Source organism: Etheostoma cragini, chromosome 19 (genome assembly GCF_013103735.1).
Source record: "Etheostoma cragini isolate CJK2018 chromosome 19, CSU_Ecrag_1.0, whole genome shotgun sequence".
NCBI lineage: Eukaryota > Metazoa > Chordata > Actinopteri > Perciformes > Percidae > Etheostoma > Etheostoma cragini.
In genome coordinates this window covers 12922222-12939086 of record NC_048425.1, presented here as the reverse complement: position 1 = coordinate 12939086, position 16865 = coordinate 12922222, and the positions used below count along the sequence as shown (strand labels likewise).

General features: G+C 38.1%; 1 protein-coding gene across 5 annotated transcripts in view; it reads left to right on the top strand.

The window, feature by feature from the left end:
• elavl2 (ELAV like neuron-specific RNA binding protein 2) overlaps positions 1 to 11354 on the top strand; it is a 44006-nt gene extending 32652 nt beyond the window's left edge. For 4 of the 5 annotated variants that reach the window (XM_034856491.1, XM_034856489.1, XM_034856490.1 and 1 more), the window contains exons 5-8: positions 1560 to 1713; positions 5595 to 5820; positions 6682 to 6720; positions 8748 to 11354. In XM_034856491.1, the coding sequence (XP_034712382.1) occupies positions 1560 to 1713; positions 5595 to 5820; positions 6682 to 6720; positions 8748 to 9078 (750 nt within the window). In that variant the 3' untranslated portion in view covers positions 9079 to 11354. The remainder of the gene's footprint in view (positions 1 to 1559; positions 1714 to 5594; positions 5821 to 6681; positions 6721 to 8747) is intronic. The other variant, XM_034856493.1, reaches the window with a different exon arrangement.
• Positions 11355 to 16865: the final 5511 nt, after the last annotated feature.

Below are 16865 nucleotides of genomic sequence, written 5' to 3'. Positions count from 1 at the left end.
CTAACTTTAGCACTTGCTTTAGTGGACCTCTATAACGTCAGTTAAGTTAACTTAAACCAGCTTGGTTCTGTGTGAAAAAACAACGGCAGAGAGAAACAGACGTAAATAAACATGCTTGCTGTCTGGGAGTTCCAGGTGAACTCATGGAAGACTGTACTGTTCGCCGGCTGTGTTGTGATGCAGGCTTCAGAGCAGCTGGCTGTGGGTCCAGAAGTGTGACTTTTTCTCCAGAATACATGTAAATCACGCCCTTGATCCCCCGTTTACTCCACTCTAAATCAAAGTTGAAACAAAAAAAATGACACTGAAAAAAATGACATTACACTGTTTAAATAAAACGAGTATTGTTTAAGTATTATAGCATCGTATTGACTTTGGTATTGTGTACTTTTTTTAATGTTGAAATTCCTACTGAAAAGTGGATTATCTGTTCAGAGTGACGGACTGCTGACTCATGTCACATCTATTGTTAACATTACTGTCAGCAAAAGTCCTCCATACATTAACAATACTTTATAACCGTCAAGTCCTTAAGCCTGTTTGGAAATGAATACCTTTGCTGAAGCGTTGAATTCACAGCTGTTGTTAAATGCTAACTGTTGCAATATCAACATGAAATGTTATTGAAACAAGACAACACTAAAATGTAGTCAAAACAAGAACTTTTTTTTGATTGCCTTTTACCCTCTCTCTCTCTCTCTCTCTCTCTCTCTCTCACACTCACTCACTCACTCACTCACTCCGTAGCCGGCTAACTCTGTCTCTCTACTCTGTCCGGTTCTGGTGGTTGATTAATGCCGCTCTCATAAAGGGCCGGATGGGTGTCAAATATAGGAGTCAAATGTTTGTGATTACTTTATTTTGTTATCTTGTGATCCAGTAACATTTCTGTCAGGTAAATGTAGTAGTACAATGTTTCCCTAGAAGTACACAATTAGTAGAATACAGTTGTATATCAAGTGCATTGTAGTCCTTCTGTAAGTTATTTTGCGGTACCGTGGTTCTGGAGAATGCTACAAGCAGGAATTCCACAGGCCAAGCCACCGGCCCGTTACATACAGGCAGGTTTTAAATGGGCACTGACACTGTACTAGTTTAGTTGAAAACCAAGTGCTTATATCAGAAATGCAACCAATAGCAATTGTTTGTATAACTAAGAAAAATTCATTGCATTTATAAATATCCTGAAATAGTATCAGCAATTTTATTTCTGTGACCTGATAAACAATACTGTTTTTAAATTACACATCAAGTATTTATTTTAACTAAGCATTTTTGTTTTTGCATAAGGCATTTGATGTGATCAAATTAGTAATTGAATGCAATGTGCCACATACAAAATGACACAAGCTCCATAGCATGAGAATATTTAAGTAAAACTTAGTCTAAAACTTAGGTTAATTATGAGTTTGTGTTTGCATTCTCTCTGCTAAAAATGTGTCACAGCATCTGCTCCTCTGCTTCTGTTGGTTTAAACAAATGGTATTAGAGGTTTGCGAGTTCACTGCATGTGCTAAAGATGGCGGTAATTAATTATCATGTACTGTCTCCATCTATAGGTTTCCTATGCACGTCCAAGCTCCGCCTCCATCAGAGACGCAAATTTGTATGTTAGTGGCTTGCCAAAAACCATGACTCAGAAAGAACTGGAGCAGCTCTTCTCTCAGTATGGACGCATCATTACCTCACGCATTCTGGTGGACCAGGTGACTGGTGAGTAGGACATGGCAACTTTCTTTTTGTCCCTTTTCTTACTGTTCTTCCCCTCCTTCCCTCCCTTCCCCCAGTGACTGCCTAACAAAATGACACAGTCAGGCCTGAGAAATTTATCAGAGGTGGTGGTGGAATGAGGTCCCCAAAAATGCAATTTTCCACTAAAGGTGTTCCGAAATGTGCATACATGGATAGAATATGAAATGGGTGTCAAGTAGCAGGATTCTTGAATTCTTCATACTCTTTTTCCCTCCAATCTCTGTTCTGCCTGCACTTACTTTATCTTGCTTTCTCCCCCTTTCTCTTGCCATCCCTAGGGTGTACAGTACATGCAATGCCTGTTTCATGGCAAGACACGAAATGCATTTAGAGCAGTCATAGTGTCTATTTTTCAACTGTCATAAGGAAGCAGAACCCTTACGAAACACTAATAAATCGAATTTCTCCCTGAGACATTTCCCAATGGTTCTGTGCCTGTGTCCTGCATAACAACGTAACATATTCCTTCAGGTGTGCATTATGGTTATCTTTATTTTTTTCAAACATCCACTTTTTATCTGGAGAATTCACTTTCAGGTTTACTTTAGTATTTATGATCCAGCTGTAAGAAAAAGGGAAACCCAGAAGCAGCATGCTATTGGTCACAAACTAACAGACTTACACTTTATACAAAGGCACTCATGCTTTCTGATGCCTGTTTAATGTTTGGCTTTTTAAGGAAAAGAAATCATACAAGAATTTAAGCACAAACATTACAAAATAAACTACAAACACTGGAATGCATACAAAATGTCCAAATATGCATACTGTATCATAACAGAGAAATGCACTTATTTAACCATTTTTGTCTTCCGGTCAACGGAAAGTTAACTTTTTATTATTATTATTATTTTTTAACTTTCTTTGGTTTTTGTCCCTTTTTTTTTCCAATGTTTGTCTTCCATGTAAATCTCCGATTTCAGACTCCCCGAAAAAACGCTGCCATAGGTCGTTTGTCCAATCACCAATTACAACTCATTTTGGGGGTGTTATTCAATTTTATAGCATTTTAAACATTGTGTTGTCTTACTGTTAAAATTGAAAATCAACACTTTTAGTGTTAGGAATTATTTGGACTAAAATTAAAGGAATGTATGTTGATGGATAATCACAGACTGGAATATGTCAACTTTTACTCAATGCTAATTCAAAACATTTCAATTTGTTTTTCTATTGCTATTAAATTGAATAAGACACCCCAAAATTAATAAAAGTAGAGATTTGTACTTGCCAAAGAGCGTTGTGTGGTATCAATCATGTTATTTTGGGTAGTTAACTTCTTGGGCGGACGGTTCCCGTCCACGGGAAATAAACTCGCAGTTTTTTGGAAGTGCTGACTTCTTTCATAAATTGTAAGCATTAAACCGTCATAAACACGGTCATGCCATACATCATTTGAAAGCTTAAAGTCTCCTGATTCCATCGAGCCTACACACGAAGCAATAAGGTGACTCACAACAGTGATAATCATGTTCTGAAGTGAAGAAACACAGAAATATTTGAGTCTAATCGAGTGTGTGTTTCCTACCTGTCTCCTCGTGTCTTTAATCACAGCGGTAAAAGATCGCCAAAAACCTTGTTTTCCTACATCGAAAACACCCTAAGGTATTAGAATATCCAAGCCTTGTAATCCATAATTATCTGGTCCCTTCACAATCTTGTAGTTTCAGCCCAAGTTTTGACGTAGAGAAATCTAGATAGTGCATCATTTCTTGGTTTCTATCGTGTGTATCTTTTTCCGTGGGCGGGCTACAGCAAAACCAAAGATAGTGTTACATTCTCTGGCTTGTGCAGTTTGCAATGAACGTTGTTCCCAGCCAATATGATCAGTGTATCTCAAGATACCCCCAAGCTAAGCAAATGAAATCTCACACTCCCCATTGGGCCCACGTGGGAAAGATTGACAGTGGAGCCCACGAATTAGAAGATAAGGTCATAAAACTGGCATCCCTGTGTAGCCAATAAGAAGACGAGTTGATTGATACCAAACATGGCCAACAAAAACTATTCCTGTGAGCTCTTACAGCGGTCTGAAGGCAAATATATGGACTTCTGATGGCATTTCACCATTTCATAAAATTATGATTACTTATTTCTATAAATCTATGTATGTACTTCTTTCAGACATATTTGTGAGTGATGTGGATGTGTTTTTGTATTTCAGAAGTTTTGTATTTAGCACTTTTTTGGCTTTTTTAGAAATAAGAAATAAGACAAACGCACAGACATATCTGTAGAAATACATTCATATAAAATCCATTTTATAAGTCATTTTTTTCTGGATTTTTTCTGTTTTAAGTTGAGACATGTGGCTAGAGTACTATTTTAGTATATAGCCCCTATAATATGCTTACAGTAGTGCTTTTTATTAATTTTTCAGATTTACTTGAACGGAAATAGAAATTCTGTGTTCTAACCTCTGTAGCTCTGTGTCAGTAAGGCCTAGTGTCACACTGCCACTAGAAACAACAAGTTGGGAGTGTTACCTTCCCAATGAACTCAGGGTCATCCCAGAGGGCCAAAGCATGTGGAAACAGCAGCACTTTTTTAAGGGTAAAAATTTAGGCGAGAAAAACATATATTTTCAAGTGTTACTGAACAGGAGCATTGATATGGGAAAATGGGTCAATTTGATCCAAGGACAACATGAGTGTTAACAATAAATCACAATAACACATGTGCAGCAAGAATTACCCCAAGCAACATGGGGTACTGGAGTGATGGACCTTTTTTTTGTTGTTGTTGTTATTGACTTGGCAAAGAATCTGAAGCTCAAGGCTGATTGGCAGGAAGAAACAAGACCAAGAGCAAAAAGACACGCATGGCTGTCCAAATGAGTAATGTTTAAATCAAGTTATTGGATTTTTTACTTAAAGGTTTTTGAACTGGCGGGGTTTGCTCTAAATAGCTAGCTAACTAATAATGTAGGAGGTAGATAATAATGCTTCATATCACACAGAACGTACAACCAGAAGTTAATTTAATGGTACTAATATAGTCGTCTGTAAAGTTTGAGTTTCAGTGATGTTTAGCAAACATTTTGTTTCTTGATTATTTTTTTTTCCCACCCCGCTGTTGTCTTGAGACGTCTGTGCATGTTGCAATCTTCGGTCTTAGTCTCCCTGCCGCCCACAAATGTCCCATGATTGGAAGACTATGTTGTTGCTGATGCTGCGTCAAAAGAACTTTGCTTATTCACCTCCCCATGTTTATTCTTTCTGCACACTTCTCTTGTTCTTTTGGTATTCGCTCCTTTTCTTGATTTGGAGCGGGTCACTACTAATGTTTGTGTTTCTGCCTCTTGTATGTGTTGATATTTGCATTATTTTTAGATGTGTATCATATTTCCTTTAGGCTCATCTACCTATCAATATAGAAATATATTTAAGGTTGTTCATATACCTGAAATTTTGCCAATTGCGAATTGAATGCCTGCTACACAAAACTCTCTTCCATCATGTGTATTTTTCAGATTTATAGCTATTAGAAGTATTCTCACTTCTATTGATTCAGAACTTTGTAGTAATGCAGGGCAGTGATGCATCCTCACAGCAGCGCATAGCATTTTAAAATGCTCAGAGGTTGTGGTAACAAAAAAATCAATTTATTTGTTCTGCTCATTGTAATGCACAACTCTCATGATGAGAACGAAGTTACAAAAAATAATTTAGTAAATTTTTAAACTGTAAATCCACCCCAATAAACATAATTATGTATCCCCTAAATTACTGTTTAGGCTGTGACGTTAAGTGAAGTTAATGCTGATTCATTACTGAATGATTTCATTGCTGTTAAGAGAAACTTGGCATATGACTAATTGTATGTTAATGTACACTCCTCAGGTGTTTCCAGGGGGGTTGGCTTCATTCGTTTTGATCGGCGAGTTGAAGCTGAGGAGGCTATCAAGGGTCTTAACTGTCAGAAGCCGCCTGGTGCCACTGAACCCATTACAGTCAAGTTTGCAAACAACCCTAGCCAGAAGACCAGCCAGGCACTGCTGTCCCAGCTGTATCAGTCACCCAATCGAAGGTACCCAGGACCCCTCGCACAGCAGGCACAACGCTTCAGGTAAAAGGGGCACACCAAAAATTCTGATTAGACCCAAGTATGGTTAATACTGCTAGTGCTTTTGAGTCTGTTGACCCTTGGAGGCTATTTGAAATTAGCATTTAAATTGTCTCAACAGTATTTCTTTTTTTTATATTCTGTGTTGGAGCTCAATACTCTGGACAGAATAGTTCTAACCCATATTCACATTTCCAACTTTGCTGTGTTCCTCCTGTTGCAAATGTAGGCCTTTCACACAATTGGGTTTGAGCAGATTTTGACAAAATGAGATGAGCAATACTCTGATGAATAAATCAATAGATAGTCTGAAACTTTTTTGTCAGTAAGCTTATTTAGTATCTATACATGTGAAAATGAGTCCATGATGGATTTGCTCTTCAGTCCACCGATATGTCACACAAATCACAATTTGTGGAAATGTTATATTTTTATATAGAATTCTGTGAAAGCGGCAGTATTTTTAACATAACCTGCACTTTCGATATGAAACGAATTTATCCGGGTTGGCTGTATTGTGTAGGTTGAATTTTGATTAATAGGTTTAGTGAACAGGTTAATGATGGCCTTGGGATTCACTTGAATGCAACAAACTTTTATCAGATATTACTCATCTCTGTAATCCTGCCAAAATGCATCTTCATCAACCTGTGTGTGTGTGTGTGTGTGTGTGTGTGTGTGTGTGTGTGTGTGTGTGTGTGTGTGTGTGTGTGTGTGTGTGTGTGTGTGTGTGTGTGTGTGTGTGTGTGTGTGTGTGTGTGTGTGTGTGTGTGTGTGTGTGTGTGTGTGTGTGTGTGTGTGTGTGTGTGTGTGTGTGTGTGTGTGTGTGTGTGTGTGTGTGTGTGTGTGTGTGTGTGTGTTTAGGTTGGACAATCTGCTGAACATGGCCTATGGAGTCAAAAGGTAAATTGATTTTCATTTTTAGATTTCATAGCCTGCCATAATTGATCCAGAGGGAAATTCACACCTAACATGAGGGAGTTGATGGTATACCTTTCTTTTTTTATGTTTATTTTTCCCTGCATGAGCTCTTGGCAACATTGCGTAGGTATTTAACACTGCATAAGGTAGCCCTGATCTAATATGAGGTTGTTGATCAAAGGAAAAAGCTTTTGTGTGCATGAATTAGTGCTCCCCTCTCAGGCATATACATTATGCAGTTGGTGTGAGTGAATCGCTGGCGCGAGTGAAATGTAAATATTTAGCATGTGTTCAAGATGCATAAAAGTAGACATGTGTTCAGTATGTTACAAGTAGGAAAGGGAGGACCAGAGCCACATATGCTCCTGGGAAGAGACTAGTGATGGGTGTTACTAAAGACTTCCTGCTCCTCTGACCTGGAACAATCACTTTCCCTCTGCCACGATACAGTAGAGCTGGATACTGCATGATTGAGGATGATGCTGATTTGGGGGCTAAATAAGTCTGCTGATATACATCAGCACACCTTCAGTTTAAGGATTACTAATCACTTAAAATTGGTTTACCGGTTATATCTTAAATTCCCATTGGCGCACTTCTCCTTCAGTGAGCCCATTGAACTACTAAATTTATATAATACGCACAGGGAGAACTTGTCAATAAACAAGGCCCCAGTTGCAAACCCAGGACCTTCTAAATATCAAATGGCAGTCTTAGCATTTAGCCACCACGCTATTTATAGGTAACTGAGACAGCAGTTCAAATGAATTCAGCTGCAGAGTGTTAAAAGCATGACCCCAACCATACCTTCCTAACATTAAATCTGACATTTATCTGATGGGCTCCTGTCATAGCCGTACTATACAATATATACACTTTAATTCCCTATTTACAGTTCTTTAAGTTAAATTTGAGTTCAGTGATTTGTGCTTTAAACTTGATTTTGTCTGTCTCTAAAATAGGGTTAGTGACTATGTAGGATAAGGTCAGCGTCAGTGATGCAGTGAAGTGCTTTAATCTTGACATAATGTCACAACATGTCTAGATTAAAGACCACACTGCTTGTCTACATAACAAAGGACAGAATTTTACAATGTCTTACTAGCTATTGCACAAAAATTGCATACTTGTATTTTGAGCTCCATGTTTTTACCTTGATCTATTATGGACAGCCCTGTCCTGTTTTAAACTTTGTTGCGTCAGACATCTTTCAGGATTTGCCAGGATACCAGTTTGTCTTAGTTCAGTTTTATAAGAATGCCTTCCTCGAGTATGATTGAAGTCCAATCCCCTGAAAACTCAAAGGCCCGTCACCGGCAACAATAGACTTGTGATTTCTCTTCTGCCCTGCTCATTGCCTGACGTCTTCATTCCCAAATCTCTCTGCGTGTCCTTGATGCTGGGAGCATACCTGTCATGGTGGATGTTCCCTGAGAGGCTAATTGGAGCAGCTAATCTTATGTGACACCTGCTGCAATAATTTTCGTGCACTTTGAATTTTGTTTCTTTAAACTGCAAAACCACATTTACCAAAAGCTAGGGCTGTTGCGCACCTTTTCATTACAGTCTTGGCACATACGCCAACTTTAATATGGTACTTATTTACCAATACGGTTTGTCTGTCAGCAACAGTTTTTTCAACAAGTGTTATGCTGGCTTTATACGCTTGTAACTCTCATGAGATAGTTGGTGTGCATGCATGTTCAGTCAGAATGACGACTCATCTTTTCTTCTTTGACCAGGTTGACTTTTTCACTTATTGTCAGCTGAAAAAAATATAAATTTTAAAAATATATATTGAACGTCTCATGATTTTTAATAAAAAGGAGGGTATTAACACTGACTGTAAAAGCAATCTAAACACTGCTCAGAATGAAGCATGGCTAGTGCTGATCTCTGTAGGGACTGTCTGTCAGATTCTGTTATGCTTGTTGGCACAATGTTGTCTTCTAAAAGGGCCATTTTGTCCTCATTTTGCCTTAAACCATGTTAATTTTTGTCTTTTACAGCAGGTTCTCTCCCATGGCCATTGACGGGGTGACCAGCTTGGCTGGCATCAACATCCCAGGGCACGCAGGCACTGGCTGGTGTATCTTTGTCTACAACTTGGCTCCAGACGCAGATGAGAGCATCCTTTGGCAGATGTTTGGGCCGTTTGGTGCCGTCACAAATGTCAAGGTTATTCGCGACTTCAACACAAACAAGTGCAAAGGATTTGGTTTTGTCACCATGACCAACTACGATGAGGCAGCCGTGGCCATCGCCAGCTTGAATGGATACCGCCTCGGGGACAGAGTGCTGCAAGTCTCGTTCAAGACCAACAAAACACACAAAGCCTAATACCCATTGAGAATGTTTCTAGAAAACTCAGCAGAAAATGGAAACAGAAAATGGAACCGCATTGACCGTAACTTTCTACATTAGTAAAAACAGCTTTGTAAATCAGTGTTACGAAGAAAAACAAAACTTAGTGAACAATGTGATTTTGATTTTATTTTTTGATTTTGATTTTTTTTTTTTTTTATTGCTACGCTTTGAATCTTCTCAATATACTTTAAAACTGAAAAAATGTTGCAGGCTCTGTTGCCTGATGTTGAATTCTCTTGCTGTCTTTACAGATGGACCATCTATAACGGTACTATAGGTTTTGTCATTTTGTTGCACATCTGCTTTGAAAAAGTAAGTCTTGTAAGGTTATGTGTAGTGATTTTCTTTGTATTTTTCTGTGTTCTGATTTGCCTTAGGGGCGTTATGCCTTCAGTGGTTACCGAGTACTTATTTTGAACTATTTGCAGTTTTGTTGATTTTGTAAGTATTCAGTTTATTGTATTATGAGTTGGTTATTGGTTGGCTGCATAATGTTGCTTATTGTAAACTTAATGGCTAAAAGACAAAAAAAAATTCTTAAAGCAGTACCTTGCCAAAGAGCTAAGAACCTCTTTGATGTGGGTTTAAAAAGCATCTATTTTTATAAAAAGAAAAATTTGGAGAAACTTTTTACAGGACCTGGAACAAAATATTTTGACTTGGATACTTTGAGAAATATCTTCATATGACACCTTGTGAGCTTTTGAACTTTACAGGAAAGTTTGCAGTGGTTGAAATATCTGCGGAGATTTATGATGTAAAAGATACCTTTTGAGATCTTTGTATTATCTTTAGATTATAGAATCAATGGCAGTGCTGGTTTTGTTTGTAAAATCATCTGTGGGTGCCCAGTCATCCTGGTTGTTATGACTAGCAATTTGCTTTTTGATGATTTGGAAACTAACAAAATACAAAGGAACATTCACAAAAAGTGCATGCAAAATCATAACGTGGAGATATCTTAAAACGTGAATGGAGGATAAAAAAGCAGTTCTTCCTAAAGGATTCCCGCCAGACAAAGCTTGTGGTGTTTTGTGGTGTACCTACGATATATCATTAGACTGATTTTGTCTTAATATCGACCAACAAGGGTTTTTACATACTTTGTATGAAAGATTGAGGACAAGCCAATGAAGGCAGCAGCTTAAGAAAAAACTCGTCCGAAGAATAGAACGGATTACTCCTGAGCTTTGAGCTATGTAAATAAGTCCTTTTTTATGTTGAGTATTTGGCAGACTTTTTTTGTTTCTAGTTTGGACTTCATCGGAAAGTGTGATATTATATATCGTTTTTCTTTTGAGTATGTAAGGTATTTTTCTTGATTTGGATATTAACCTTTACATTTAAGTTTTCCTTCAGTTTTTTTTGTCCCATGGACTAGCATTACAGTGCATCAAATTTGTTGGTTGTTTGGTCTGTAGATAGTCTTGCTTCGTAAAAAAAAAGGTATTAAACTATAGACATGTTTTTGTTTTTTATATATAAACATTATAGATATATATTTATGTGGTAAAGAATGGATATAAACCACAGTTTTGAAACTATTTGATTAGTTTTTTTTCATACTCATATATATACGTAATGCATATAACCTGTCTTTAAAATCGTAAAAAGGTGTATATTGCTTTATTCACTTTGGGGAAAGGTCAGTAAAGCAGCTCCATTAATGATAGCGAGTGTTTGTCAAACATCTCGGTAATCCTGAACAAACAAATGGAGGCTAGTCGAGCCTTAGATGCACTGAATACTGCACATGCATCCTGCTTGGTGTTTAAACCAATTACTAGTCATGCTTCCCCTTAAATGAGCAGTGTGCTATGCATTATATAATTATCTTTGCAACTGCTTTTTCTTGTTTATCTATTCCTTCTTTGTGTTACTTGTAAGAGTTAAATTTAAGTCTAGATGAGTTGTGATACTTGCTGCTGTGGGGTAGAGACTACATTTCTCATGCCTGACCAGTCATTGTTGAAAATAACTTTTGTAACTCCTTCATGATGATTTGGTCTTGAAAAATTGTGCTGATGGTCTGGCATGAAGAAATGTCCCCTCCCACCCCTCTTATCTCAATTCTTAGTATAAGAATAATTATTTATTTGAAGTTGTATAGTCTGACTTTGTTCACAGCATTTTTGGAATAGAATATCTTTTGTTGAGTATTTAAAAGGATGTACATGTTATTTACTTTTTGTTTGAATACTTTGGATTTTTTCCATGTTCAGTACATCAATAAATAAGTTGAAGGGCAATGCAGCTTTGTGAATGGATCCCATCATTCCTCTAAAAAAAAAAAAAAATCTTAATAAGTAAAACTGTTGGCAATTCATAATTTTCTTACTGTTCTGTGTTGTCAAATCAAAATTCTTAATTTGTTTTACGACTCTAAGCAGAGAGTACACCCTTTAAATTGTATTTATTTCATCTAAGTGCTTTCTAAAGAAAATCGGTCTACGAGAAGCTCTGAAGATCACTGGAGTCTTCTCGTCCTGGGCAAGGTATCCAAGTCCACTGATACCATATATTAACACTTTTCCATTTACTTTTTTGTAGCAATTAAACCAAGGTATAACATGGTCACTAGTGAGCTTTCAATGTAGTGGGAGGCGATTAATGTACTTTTTGGGTAAAGCAGTCCCTCTTTGCTTCTACTCTTGATGCTAAGCGTAGCAAACTGTTTGGCAGAGTCTAGGCATCAATCTTCACATCTAACTTGAGGGAATCAAGTGAGTCTATTTCATAAAGTGTCAAACTATTCCTTTGATCTACCCTAATTCAAACACTGAATTGTACGGTCTTGCCTTGTTTTAGTCAGTGCGTCACAAGCATGTTTTTCTTTGTGAATTGACATTATCTCTTATGTTTTAAGAACAGTTTTTTGTTCAAGTGATGGCTGATTGCTTGGTAATCATGGTGTGGATCATGTTTTTACACCACGATGAAATACTTGCACGGCATTGAGGATAAATGATAAACCGTTGCATAGTGATTTAAATACACTGTTTTTAAAGTTTTTAACTTCAGATGTCTGAAAAATGCTAATATATTCTCAAATGACCTCCAACAAGTTCAGGTGCTGGATTGTTTGCACCGTCACAAAGACTAGCACCCGACTTGAAGGAAGAAGCCTGATTTAGAGAATTGATTTTCTTTTTTTCCCCTTTTTTCTCTCATGCTCCACTTGAGGCAGACAGCCTCGCTGAAGATGAAATGGCCGGCTTTGAAGTGTGCTTCCCCATTGCGCAGCCACCTTACACCGCCCGACTGTCATTTTAGTGGCATTGCAAGCACGCAGATGGGGGTTGAGGGGGTGGGGGCAGCTGAAGAAACCCCACTGCCTTTTTGTAAAGAAAGCTTCTTTAAAGCATTTACTGTTTGGGTTAAAGTTCCAGCACATTGCTCAGTTTAATGAAAACAATATTTATGGCATGTGCAATCATGTAGGCATTCTAGCAGTGGGTTTTGGTAGCAGAAGATAAGAGGCTAATCTGCACATTGCTTAAAAAGCTTTCAGAGTCGCCGATATTTACTGTTCCATTAGCCTGCATGTTAGAGCAGTATTAATCTTTCCTGACAGCAGTTTTTACTATAAAAGGAGTCATTTTCGCAGTTGAAAGCATCATGTATGTCACTGTTACATGGCACTTTTCGGGCTTGTCCTTCACTGGAAACCAACATTTATGTTAGGAGCTTTGGCTGAGTGACAGCATATTTAGTTCTTGTCGGGCATGTGTGATGCTGAAAGTGGTCTTATCAATGCAGACACATTGTGATTGGGCATCCTTTTGCTTTATGTTGTGATTACATGCTGGTAGTGAAAATGGGATTAGACTTCAGCAGTTAATGGCTGTCACAGATGAGTGTACAATGCCTATAAAAAGTAGTCACCCCCCCTTGGATGTTTCACCAGTTTGTTTCTTTTATATGTGAAATCATGGTCAGTGTAATTTGGCTTTTTTGACAAGAATTTGCAACAAAAAGCACTCGGTGCCAAATTGAAAATGGATTTTTACAAACTAATGATATATTTTGTAAAGAAGATGATTGCATAAATATTCACCCCCTTTAAAGTGACTGACCTAAATCAACAGAAGTTCAGCTAGTTGATGCCAGCAGTGTCACAATTAGTGAAATGGTGATCATCTGAGTTCAGCTGATGTGCGTCAAGTGATTGTTATATAAAAAGCACCTGTGTCTCGGAGGTCCGGCCTCTGGTTCATCAGCATTCCTACTACAATTTCAACTTGAAGAGAAAAAACAACACTCCAAGCAACTCAGAGATCATTGAAAAGTACAAGTCGGGAGATGGTCACTAAAAGATTTTCAACTCACTAGACAACACGAGGAGTTCAGTTAAATCCATCATTCAGAAATGGATGCAGAATGCACTTGTTTAAATCTTGAGTGACTGGGCAAGAAGAAGACTGGCGACGGAGGCCACCAAGACACCTACTAGCACCTTGAAGGAGTTCAAAGCTTCAGTGGCTCAGATGGGAGAGACAGAACATACAACTGTTTTCTGGGTTCTGGTTCTGATTCGGGTTCTTCACCAGCCGAAGCTGCATGGGAGAGTGGTAAAGAAAAAACCAAAGGCGTCTGCTAGACTCCAAAGTCCATTAGAAGAAGGTTCTTTGGTCTGATGAGACAAAAATGTACGCTATGTTTGGCGAACGGCAAACACTGCACATCACCACAAACGCACCATCTCCACCGCGGAGCATGAGGGTGGGGGCAGCATCCTGCTCTGCAGCAGCAGGCCCTGGAAGGGGAACATGAATCCTGGAGAACCATCTAACTCAGCCAAAGCTACACAGAAATGGTTCGAAGACAACACGGTGAATGTTCTTGAGTGAAACCCAGATCTCAATCCAATCGCGAATTTGTGGCTGGACTTGAAAAGAGCTGTTCACACGGAAAATCCCCGAGTTACCTGACGGAGCTTGAGCTGTTCTGCGAGGAAGAATGGCGATAAACGGCAGTGTCCAGATGTGCCGGCCTGATTGAAATATATCCACACCGACTCAGTGCTGGCAAAGGTGCATCTACTAAATACTGACCTGAAGCAGGTAAATATTTATGCCATCATCTTCTTTCCCTTTATACATTTTTAATTAATTGACAGTAGTTTGTAAAAATCCATCTTCACTTTGATATTAGAGGTTTTTTTTTGAAAATTCTTTATATTGACAATTATTTAATGTTAAAGAAACAAAAGCGGGGTGAATACTTTACAGGCATTGTATGTCATATCCCTCATACTTGGCGTAAAGAAACAGATTTTCCTCTATTGGCATCACTTTTTAGTGGTGCTTGAAAATTACTTTGACTCTTTTTTTTAATGCTTTGGGAAAGAATTCATTCAGATCAAAACATAGTACAAGTTGTGGTACCAACGGACAAAAATGGAAGAGGACCCCATTTTATCTTGAGTTGCGTCTCTGTGTTTCTTTTTCTTTTTTTCTTTTGCCAAATCAAAATGGATGTAACAACAGCCATTCAAGTTTTAGGAAACTATTTTATTATCCATCACTTTTAGGTATTTATTTCAACCATTTCCATTCCATTTGGCAATTGAGGCTTAAGCTATTTCTTTAAGTGAACAGTTATCTCGTCCTTCAATCTATTTTCATAATCTTACTTTAGGCTAACTATTTCAACCGTTCTGTTACTTTAAGGTAACTATTTTAACTATATCTGTTACTTTCAGCTAACTATTTCAACCATTTATATGCTACTTTTAGCTAATCATTTCAACGGTTAGACTGTGACTTATGGCTAACTTACTTTTATTAATTGCAACTATTTATCAACTTCTTTTAGTTAAACATTTTGACTTCATCCATTACTTGTAGTACGGTATTTTACCCATTTCATCAATGTTTAACACTTTCAACTAAACCATTAATTAAAACCTGTATTTTTATCAGTTTAGACCTCTTTGCTTGCTTGGTAACATGTTCACACGAACACACTTTTAATTGCAAAACAGTGTTCAGGAGTCAGAGTATGTAGATGTAATATTTTCATCAAATCTTAATTTTAATGTTTAGCTACCCTGTACTCGCTGCCAACTGAGACGCAACCCATGAGAATAACTGGTCAAAGGAGAAGGTTGATTCTGGTTTAGCTTTTTTGCACTTTTTATGCAGATTTGTTGAATTTTCTAGGTTATAAAAAGAAATCCTTTATCCTGGATGCCCTTGATGTACAGTAGCTGTGACGTAGCTTCGACCTGTCCATGTGGGAGCTCCACGTGGAGCGCATGTGAAGATTTGCACTCCAGCACTTTGTCCTCTACATTTTCTCTTCACCCCACATTTCAGTGTGTTAATGAAGAGAGGGTTCACACGGACGATCCCTCCGTTATCGTGCAACCCGTTTGCTGCTCTCACGCTCCTAACTGCCCCCTTGCACTTGTGAAACCTAACACGCTGTAGCAATGGGACAGGAGATGAATAAAACATGGTTGTACAATTTGTCTAGAGTTGCTGATGTCAGCAGACGCACGTAAACATATTTGCATATACTCTGTCTGCTGATGTGATTTAGGGCCCACCAGGTTCAATTATGCTCAATTATAATTTGCACCTACACCCCCCCCCCCCCCCCCCCCCCCCCCCATCTCGTGGAATTCTCCTACAGTATATTGAGAGCTTGTATTTATGCACAGATAAATGGGATAATAGGCGTTTTTTCTTTTAATTAAAGGATGTTTTGCGCACACAAAGTGACAAATCTGCATAAGTTGGAACATCAGCATCTTCCATACACATACAAATTCCTTGCCAGTGTTAACACTATGAAACTGGTATGCATTGAAAGCCTGAGAAAACTCTGGATTGACCTTTTATGTGAGATACTTTCCTGTAGGTCCAACATGAGGCATTACAAGTAATAAACCAAACTATTCTAGGCTCAGAAGTTTAAAGAAATAACAAACAGGATAGCTTGAGTTGGAGTAGTTCACATTTTTTTGGCATTGACAGTATTTGTGTTTTTGAGTTTTCCTTCCCTGTACTCTAATCCCAGTTGTTATGGACTGTAAACCAAAATGTTCCTTTGCAAGCCTTTTTGATTATCTAAGTTATAATTTAATGCAGTTAATAATTTATCTGACTGGCCTCCATAGAGGTTTTAACTTAACATTGTGGATTTTCAGGGCTAGTCTGAGATCGCTGACTAGAAATGGTGTTGTCTGCCCCCAGAAAATTGTTTTCAAATTTCATTTGTGGACCAGGTTGTGGGGGGAAATTTTTTTTTATTAATATAACTATGTGTTTAAAAATCAGTTACAGATTTCTGAACCGGATGAGATAGATGTTCCTGTTTCCATGTGCCCTTGTCCTCAGGCCCTTTTGTAACTATATTTTTATCCGGATTTAGTGTTTTGGGTGTAACCCCAGAGGAGTCCACCAGTCATTTTGAAACAATTAAACATGGTGACATGCATCACTTTCTCATTCTCGCAGATATTGCACAACAAATTAGCTCCAGTTAATTTCAGGGCCAGAATTGTATTGGAATGAATCAAAAGAATGTAAGATGACGTCCATTTACTTTCACAGAGTGAGGAAGGTTGCATGCAAAGCTTGCTGAGACCAAATGAAGCGTCTAGCTTGCTGCAACGTAGACATGTCTCAGATTGGAGAAGACAAGCTAGTTATCAAGCATCTCAGTTGTAATTCAAGTGAAGCAGAGGACTACGTCGTAGGTGTCAGTCTTAGAGATGCTGCGCCACAAACAGGATTGATTTGATTACGACA